Source organism: Hippocampus guttulatus, chromosome 14 (assembly GCF_054856545.1).
Source record: "Hippocampus guttulatus isolate MCC_2025c chromosome 14, RoL_Hgut_1.0, whole genome shotgun sequence".
NCBI lineage: Eukaryota > Metazoa > Chordata > Actinopteri > Syngnathiformes > Syngnathidae > Hippocampus > Hippocampus guttulatus.
In genome coordinates, this window is record NC_141274.1 from 10,333,983 (window position 1) to 10,343,977 (window position 9,995).

The 9,995-nt window shown below is 44.3% G+C and overlaps 1 protein-coding gene across 1 annotated transcript; it reads right to left on the bottom strand.

Moving 5' to 3' along the window:
* Nucleotides 1-53: 53 nt before the first annotated feature.
* LOC147194977 (kidney mitochondrial carrier protein 1-like) lies at nt 54-6,477 on the bottom strand. Its single transcript, XM_086129318.1, has 9 exons — nt 6,292-6,477; nt 6,038-6,185; nt 5,683-5,777; nt 4,605-4,690; nt 3,703-3,798; nt 3,372-3,496; nt 2,865-2,988; nt 1,826-1,906; nt 54-1,049 (listed from the first exon to the last, which is right to left on the bottom strand). The coding sequence occupies exons 1-9, from the start codon at nt 6,353-6,355 to the stop codon at nt 1,008-1,010; spliced, it is 861 nt and encodes a 286-aa protein (XP_085985444.1). The 5' UTR covers nt 6,356-6,477; the 3' UTR covers nt 54-1,007.
* Between the last annotated feature and the right edge of the window lie 3,518 nt (nt 6,478-9,995).

Below are 9,995 nucleotides of genomic sequence, written 5' to 3' on the forward strand. Positions count from 1 at the left end.
TATAGCTGCGCAGCGCCGCGCTGTGGTGAAAGAAGAGAAAAACAACAGCTAGGTACTTTTCCCCTTCCCTCACGCCCCTCATTTTATTTCACACATAGATCAATATTAAAAAGGTACATCTGCCTGTTATTTGGCGACCCGGACAAAAAAGCCAGAAAAATACAAATCACCCACTCAAATGGAAGCATCGTGCATAAAGTTTGACTTGACAGTAACAGGCATCGCGTGCAGCAGTAGTAGTGCAAATAAGCTGGAAACCAATGACAAAATCCAAGCCCAAATATAAAATGAAAATATACAAGGTCCTCGTAGCTGCCTCATCATCAGCTCGTTCACATTTGTGTTCACAGAAATGACCTTTACAGCTTCAGGTTGCTTTTAAATAACTTATTACAATACATGGCAACGTCTTCTTGGCTTTGACTCGTTTGAGAATTATTTAAAAAAAAAAAAAAAAAAGGAGATAAGACCTTCTGTGAAGTCTGTTGAGAAACTGCAACATACTCGCTATTGAAGAAAGGAATGATTGCAGTGATTGTCAGCTGCTTTCTAACTTGTGCAACATTCTCCCTATTGGCAAAATCGAAGGCACTCAATTTAGAGACCACTTTGAATTGGAGAGGCCTGTAAAACAAGCCTCGTACAAAAACAAATGAACAGAGAGGCCACCGTGGCATCTTTGGGGGCGGGGGGAGGAGGGGGGTGTGTGTCCATGAATCTCTCAGCCGAGTCAAAAGAAACGTTTGGCTTGACGAAGCATTTGGATGAGCTAAAACATCGGATTCAAGTACGTGCAAAAGGTCCTGCCGTCTCCACGGCAGCAGGCCTGAAACCCAGAGCCCCCACAAACGCGCACTCACACATGTAACGCTTTCTCACCGCAACCAAGGGTCTCCAACAATCCCTGTTCACCCCACCAGCGGTTCTATCGGGGAGCCGTCCCAATCCCAACTGGCGCGACCCTCTCGTCTCTCAAGTAGTGCTCATCATCACTCCGGTTCCGCCGCTCAGATGTTGATCTTCTTGAGCTGCTCGTACGTGAGGAAGAACTGGACGTGGAGTGAAGGAAGGAGGCGGGTCTTATTCGACATCAGCACAAAAACCTCCCTTTTCGTCATTGCTTCTCTAATCTCATTCAAGTTTTAGGCCTGGTTGGAGCTCGCTGAGGAGAGGATACGTCTGTTTTATTCTGTGACTTTTAAACCTAACACTTTGCGTTCTTGGATAAAACTTTGCACAAAGGATTTTAAAGAGCTCAACTTTTTACTTCTCCTTGCCAACCACAATGTAAACCTCTTTGGATCAGGCACTGAGGTCATAGTCCAACACGGTTTAAGTAACCGACTTAGAATTAAATGCGACCGCATGGCTGGGAATTAGCATGTTGAGCCAGTTTGAGTCCCATCTATTTGTACTGCTAGACAAGTTGGGAGCACGAGTGAAGATGTAGAGTTGTTTTTGTTATGCTTAGGCTATGCTGCCTCCTGGTGGCCAAGGGGTGCACATCATATAGGGCAGAACAATGGAATGAGTTGCAACATAAAATCACGATGGCCAAATTGTTCCATTCTTGACATTCCATGTAACTATGTCATTACTCGATTGTTTTTATAAAGTTCAATTTTATAGAGTGCCATTTTCCCTTGTTGAAAATGCTCTGTGGGGACTGGGGAGAAAAGAGAAATAAACGACTTTGGTAAAACTTCGAGGTTCTACTGCACATAAAAGCTTTTTTTCCAGACCATTTCTCCAGCTCCAAAAGACATTGCGTCACGTAAGACACATAGTGTGCGAGTGCAGCACTAATGAGATGTTGAAAGGATACGATGATGTTCCACGGGCCCAGACGCAGCCAGTTGGGGAAGAAGCCCTTGTAGAGGGCCGCGAAACCCTCCGAGCGCCACGTCTGGAAAAACAGGTTGAACACACACTTGGGCTTGTTACGTCGTCATCATTATTCAACAGTCCTCTGGGTGCTTTTAGCAGGCAAATTGGTGTCATAAAGGTTTGAGCTAAATATTTAACATCACTGCGAGATATTTATCCTCAATCAGCAATTGTGTGGAGTAAAAAAAGAGACAGACTATACCTTTCATCACCAGTATCGATTTAACTTTAAAATGTGCACTCGCGCCGTTTCAAGCAATTGCATTCTTTTGTCACATGTAGCCGGTCCGCCTACCCGTTGACTCTCGTTTTTCGAGCGGGTCATGGCGGTGGAATATGTGGTGAGTGTGCCTGGCCCACGGGTGAGAGGTTTCTGGGTTTGAATCTCAGCTCCCGAGTGAAGTTATCCTCGCGCTTGCCTCCCCCCGCCCCCCCTCGAGGTACTCCAGCTTCCTCCCACATTACAAAAACATGCATGTCAGGTTTTATTGAAGACCCCAAATTCCCCACAGGTGTTGAATGCTTTTCTCTTTGTGTCCTGCAATTGACCGGCCACTCAGTTGGGATAGCCTCCAGCAATGGCCATCATGAGGACAAGTGCTATAGACAATGGGGAGCCGGGTGGCTTTTTGAGTCCGAGATCCTTGTACAAATCGCAGCATAACAAGCCTCCGGTTGGTGTAGATTTAAATGAATCGCTTTCACACACAGCTTTCACATCACGTAATGGCCTTACATTGCAGCCCTCAAGAATGTCACACGGAGGAGGGGATTTGCAGCAAATGCCAAATGCTTCCACTTTCGAAAACAATCAGAACATTTTGTCGTGGCCTTTTCATTTGGAGCCAGCCGATGGCACACCTGCGCGATAATCAAGCATCTTCATCTGCTACACCATTTCTGTACAAAGTCCTGGATGTAAATGGCAAAAACACAATTGCTGCATTGATCATTTTGTTGAATGCAGATCGACTGACCTGCAGTATACAGTCGAGTGTTCCCCGGTACAAAGCTGTTCCTTTCTGATTCATCATCCGCGTCCGGACTACGTCCACCGGATTGGAGGCCAACGCCCCGGCCAGGCCACATACGAAACTGGACCTGCACGCCGCAAAGCTCAAGATGTCAAAGTGCCGCCTTGCTCGGAGTTCTACGGTACTGTTCTGTACATTTTAAATGTGCCCTCTGGCAATTTTCTCTACTCAAGTAGCCCAATGACCAATCAGCGTTTTGTGGCCTAACTAGAACGAGTTGAGCAATGAAGGGTGCATGTGGTGGAATTGCTGCTCTGTTGAGTGAGACCATCAAAAAAGAATCAGAGGGTTCGCTTAGAGCACTTGAGCTCAGCGTAACAGCCTGGAAACACACGTCTTGTTGCACCTTAAAAGAATTCAAGTGTGCAGCTGTGCAATTTCCTGTTTGTGCTAAACATCAAGGGTAAGGCAGAGGCCAGCTGTTTTATTTTCCCCTCAGCTCTCACTCACAAGAAATGCGTGTACACATTGTCGGCCATGTGACCAGACCGGATCAGATGCTTCTTGGTGATGTCGTAGACAGGCAGCTCCACTCCGACCACAATGGCTGCCCGCTGAGCGGTGAGAGAGACACCCTGACAAAAAAAAAAAAGGCAAGGCTGAATATCCCGAGTGTCCAGGAGATGACGACCACAACGCCCGGAATATTTACAGCTCCCCCCCCCCCCAAAAAAAAAAAATATTTCTAAAGCTATTTGATGCAACTTGTGAGATTGTTGGATGCCACACAAGCAAAAAGTGGGGAATCATTCCAAAGAAAGCATTTTCAAGTATGCTGTACCTTCCAAAGTCCCCTGGTCCCTTCCTGCTGATAGATGTTGATGAAGTTGCCCATCATACTTCCTTGGATCATCCTTCCTTGGGCTTGCATGCGGATCTGAGAAGGAATGTGCAAAAATAAAAAAATTAAAAAATTAAATGTTGCGACTTAAGTTATATTTGAGTGAATGCAAATGGCATCATTTGGAACCCCAGCTGCCCAGGTGTGACAAACAGTACCTGGAGGTGAAATTGAAAACAGATCAACAGGCAGTATTGTGTTTCCCTGCTAAATTGGGTTGCTGTATTGCTTGCGTCCTCTTATAGGGCAGATTCGATATAGGCACAGTCGACCTTGACCCTTTGTGATTGCGGGATCCGTCTCACATTATGGTACTCGAAAAGAAAAACTGTGCTCCAATGCTGTTGCCATGCATATCAACATGATCTGTTAACCCGTGGCAATGACATTCATTCTGTGGTGGTTTAGCGAGTGGGTTAGGGTTAGTCATATTCATGCACCCATATCATTTACAGAAGAGTAAATAAAGCCTTGAAGAACACAGTCTATTAATAAGCCACCGGCGAGGGCTGGGTCGTACTATGACACCCGTTGCAGCACCGGAATATGTCCCACATGGGGCGCTTGGCCGAGCGCGCTTGCGCAAGCCAACCCGAAGCAAGAGCCGTATCAAAAAAAAAATTAAAAATCAACTTACTGGAGTGTATATTTGCTTTGAGCAAACACATCATGCAAAGGAGAGTTGGCAGTTTGAAAGGGGTGCGCAAACCGTGCTTGGTAGCAACGAGTTACCATTTTACCATTGGTCTACAGAGGGACTTGAACCGTGAGCCCAAGTCCTTCACAGATGAACTAGTGTTTCCCAGCATGACAACACAATCCAAATTTGAGCCTTTATCTACCTTCAGCACATCAGTGGGGTTGGCGATGGAGGAAGAGATGACTCCAGCAAGAATGCCACACAGCACATTAGTCAACATCGTCTCATCTGAAGTAACGAGAGAAAGGAGATTGATTTGATGCCTGAGCAGGCTTTGACCGCCCCGAGTTTATTCGCCTGTTTCAACGGCTGGCTCCTTTGGCCCTGAAGCCTGTAATAAGGTCATTCTGTGTTGTTTCATCAAATTTCTTCCCACCTGACCATCACAGAATTTCTTCAAAAATAAAATCTGTTACGGAGATGAACTTGTTGAAAGGAAACATCCAAAATAATAGGTCTCTACAGTCAGTAGTTGTATCATGAAAAGTCATCACATAAAGAGCGATTAAGACAGTTTTTGTTATCATACTCTGAAAAGCCATTTTCAAACAGCAATATCTGGCAAAATGTCTCACCTGTATCCTTCAAATTTTCTAGAGCATTTATCCGTTTCCAATTGAGGCTCAAAAATGGAAGTAAAAAAATCACTGCCCGACTTCAGAGCCAGATTCGAAAACAACGTGTGAAAAGAGGTATCAAGCTCAATTGCCTCATTTTGAAACAGATTTTTTAAAATCCTTATATGGGTTTTTGTGGTTGTTTTTGGTACTGCCGATCCAAGCTTACTAGTAAACATGACAGCAGGGCAAATCAAAAAGACTCCCAAGACTTCAATTTCAACAGAGTTGAATCTTTATGCTCCCTGGCCAATTGAAGCATGCCAATAAGAATTTTGTCATTGTATCAGCGTGAAATAATTTGCTCCCAGCTGAGAGACAATTGCTCACAAGACCTGCGCAACTTCCTCACTGCAGCATGTAATTGCAAGGACTCAAGTTCCTTCCACATGAACTGGGTGTATGTATGCCTAAAAAAACTTGCACAACAAAATAGAGACCTAATGTTTAGGATTTTTTTTAAAGAATTGTGTTGTTTTGAATTTTTACAGGACATTCTCAGGTGTCTGAGTGGTAGGTGTTTGATGAAATGAGACTTTAACTATCCAGTATGCATGTTTGTAAATCAAGCCTGTACAATGACAGACAGAAAGTGTGCCTCACCCTCCGGCCTTTCTACCAGTAATCTCTTGAAGCTCTGGTATGTGCCGATTTTAATGGTCCCATAGGATGCCTGGCGCAGCATGGCAGGAGCTATTCTGTAAAAATCACATTGAGATTTCCTGGGGTGGACACACGTGGATCTCTCACTGGTACAAGGGAACACGTGTCCAAAATACATTTGACAGATGCATGGCTAACCGCAGACGCAAAGGGGAGGGGAGTGAGTGGGGATGAGAACATGAAGAGAAAGTGAGAACATTTACATAAACAAATCAAACAAGGGGCACTAGTGACAGGTGTAAAGGGGGGAAAAAACCCCCAACATAAACACAAAACAGAAGTAAATAATACTTACCCTGAATACAGTGCCCGGACCCCCTCCTCTCGTGCGATCCTGGCAATAGCGTGCAACATCCCTCGGTACCGGATCTCTCGGTATTTACTGTCGCCCACTTGTCCCTGAACCTGAAGACGCGTCTTGGCTAGATCGATGGGGAATGTGCCTGGAACACAGACCGCGTCGTGGGTTCTTGTTAGCCCGTCCAAACATCACCGAACCGGAGAGCCCCGCATCTCGGCCTCCGCCAGGGTTCCTCACACGTCACTCACCACATTCCGCCGTCACGGAAGCGAGTCCTCCATAAACAAAAGGCTTCCAATTGACGCTGGACATCTTTTCTAACTATCGGTTAAACCGTCGCCGAGAAATGTGAAGCTACAAGGCAAATGGACGGCTTTGAATATTTGCTGTATTCTGTAGCGTGCTGCGCCCCTTCCCCAGCGTCGGAGCCGCCTGCTCGTGTGCTCGAGGAACGAGATATCGCTTATCGCCCCCTACTGGCTACTACGACAGAACACGTGTCGCCTCCCCACTGGCGTTGCCTGGCAACCGAACTTTTTTGGGTGCAAATTCGTTGGCGTAGGGGTCAATAATACTCACACTGCGAGTTAAGGAGATTGGCTTTAATTTCATTTTAGCCCATGTCGCTATGAGGCATCCATCTTCCTTGCACCTAAATTGAAGTTGATCGAGAAGGTTACACATAAAGTGTCTTATTTGAGGTTGGTGGGTGCAGGACTCAATTGATGACTTGCTGAATGTCTTTCCTGCAGCTGTTATGAGCGGGTTGATTCCCATGACAAATGGAATCTGATGCAGCCTGTTACAATTCCCTTTTCGGGGTTCTACCACTGCTTTGTGAAACCGCCAGTTTTGAACTGTACTTTGAATCCTCCAAAAGACCTCTTCTTGGTCAGACACTTGACATATTGTAACTCTGTTGGTTGTCTGTCTTCTTTGTAAAGATAATAATTGACCTGTGCACGTTACTTTGTTTTCAGAGGTTTATTTCAGCTGTTCTCGATACCAGAACCGATATAACTCCACATGTGTTAAAGACAAAAAAAAAGTCATATTTTCAAGAACCTTCAGATCCAAATTGAATTTGTTCAACATGAAAAGGGTATGGAATCAATTAAAAAGGAAAAGAAGAAGGGTTTTGGACGAATCAACCTCGAATCATTTCGATGCCAATATGGGAAGCAGGGATTGTAATTGTATCTTCTAGCCACTGGAGGGCAGTACCACACAACAGCAATACACCGACTACCTCCCATGGCCCGAAATAAAAAGGCCGATTTGATGGTGACCATATTTAGAATATGTTGACCTATTTGTGTGTTTTAATGTGTAAACAGAGACATTTATACACACGGTAGGAGGAGGAGTATATCAATTTAATCAGGATTTATGTACGCCTATGGCATGGATCGGCTTTGATTTTGTGTTGCTTGACAGAATGCGTGTCCAATGCTTGTCTCTATAGATTTTCACAAAGAATATATTGCCGCTGTTAATACCACAATTCCATCTTATCTGTTTTCCATCACATTCGTCCTCCCACTTTCAACCTCTGGGAAGGAAAGTTACCATTTCCATAACCGGTAGGCGTTTGTCTACAGCCTATTTATTAATATCATACGCTTGTTGTATTGTTTGATGAATGGGTCTGCAATGGGTCAGTAACCTCAGAATTGCCATCAGTACATTATTAACGACCAAGGAGAAACGGGAGGTTTGGAGCTCACCGTGCACATCAATGTGATTGTGTGTGTGCCCTGAGCACCGATGACTGCATCACACCACATCGCCAAAACGGAAAGGGATGAATGGAAATATAGCAGATTGATCTGAAACGATAAGCAAGGGGGATACAAGTGCTCCTGAAATTGTCCACATTTAGCATGACCATTTGTCAACAGCAGCCACGAGAACACACCTGTGGCCAGGAGGGCATCGAGTTGTGTTTGCAGCAAAATAAAGAGAGGATTCAGTTGTAGTTCAATAGAGGCCTGCTGTGCTTTCCTGCGGTTTAGCTTTGAGATGCAAAGCAGACTAGAAGTAATATTACCGTAACATTGTCACTCAAAAAAGAGACATACCGGTACACAAGTGTTGCCGTTAGGTCGTACACGATACACATTTTTACACCATGTGTATTATTATGAATTGCGTTAGCGAAATGCATTGCTTGTACAAAGTTGTGTTTGCCACAAGAGTCACAGTGGATAGAAAAACTTGACACACCTGTTCAAACACTTGATATTAAAAAAAAAAAAAAAAGAGACGCAGAAATATAACATCAAAACATTTTACACCATGAAAGTGATTTGTAACCGGTCCAAATCAATTGATTAAAAAAAATATTTCTGAGAGGTGAAGTAAAAATGAACCACTGAAATGTTGTGGTTGCAGAAGTGTGCACACCCTCTTATAAGTGGGGTGCTGCTATTTATAGAGTTAACCAATCACATTCGAATTCAAGTTGAACGGGAGTCAGCCTTGAAAATGCCTCTCATTTGCCCTAAATACAGTTTTTTAAAAGATGTATATACTCAAAAAAAAAAAGTCCATACGGTTTTGGTCTAACATGGCTAATTTAGAACGCTTCATAATTCTCTCCACCTTGTCTTAGGCCCCAATTGTAGCTTAAATTTTTTTTCCCAAAGTATGATGATAGCGTCTATATTGTAGATTCTTTGTCTATAAACACCCGTTCGTCCTAGATATGTCAAGGTGTCACCTCTTGACCGCTAATGTGACATCCAAATCAGTGTTTTAAATACTGTTCTTGGCAACCTGCGGAAGATAATTTTGATGAAATTGTGAAGATTTTTCCTCCCCCTACGGGAATGATAGATGTGAAAATGAATGCAACCCGCAAGGTGATGAGTTTATCTGTGCTCTGTAAGGTTAACTGGCTTTATTTATGAGCTTTGGCGGTCAATAAATCTCACCTGAGCAGGATTTCTTGCCGAGTAAAACATCACGGTCACAGATGAATTATGAATGTGTGACGAAAGTGTGAAACTACAAAGTGGGCCGACATAATGTGACGTCTATTACGGAAGTCATGAGAGGATTGGGGGGTGGGGGGGGTGTTAATGCTGGCGCTGGCTTTTCATGCTGAAGGGTTTAAACACCCACTCATGTCCTAGTTAGGGTACATCACGTCTTGTGCTTGGATTCCCCCCCCCCCCCCTTAGTGTGGATAAACATACGGTACTGTCGATGGAATTTTCAGGGAAACACTCGATTGGAAATGTACCTTTCAAAATACAGTATTAACGATATACGCAAAAGAGATGACATGAATAAATCAGGCAGCGGGAACATTCAGTCTGTATTTGCCTCTGCTATGAATTTGATTTTGCTTTCATTGTAGCCGTACACGCCTTGTGTTGGTCCCTCGCTTGACAGTGGAGTATTTTTACCCCATCCTAAGGGCAACAATGAACTTAATGGAAAGCGAAGGCTTGTCCACAATAGTTAATGTGTGTCTTAGTGTGTGCCTGTCCTTGTTGTTTACCATGCCCCCTCTCACTCTGCTCTGCCCCCTCCCTCCCCCAACCATCCCACAGCTCCGAGAGCACGGACTCATTGCTGTTGATGCAACTTGCTGAATTCTGATTGGCTGCGTGGAAATGCTCGCCTGCCAGTTTTGCACGTATTCAGACTGGAGAATGATCGTGACGTTGGTGACGCACATTTACACAAACACGAATATGCTGCTTTTTTTTTTTTGTTCGCTAAATGGGAAAGAAATCATTCTTTGCAAAAAGAAATTCTCATTAGACGTCTTAACAAGTATCCACACGTCACGAATACGCTCTTGCATCCCAGTGCAGATCGCTACTTGTCCTTTACTCAGAAATCCAGAGGCGCGCGTATGTGCGCGCGTGGGTCTCTGCATGTGTGTCTTGTCCACTAAGCATCCGGACCCTCAAGGTTCCTTTTCTGTCAGCAACATTTT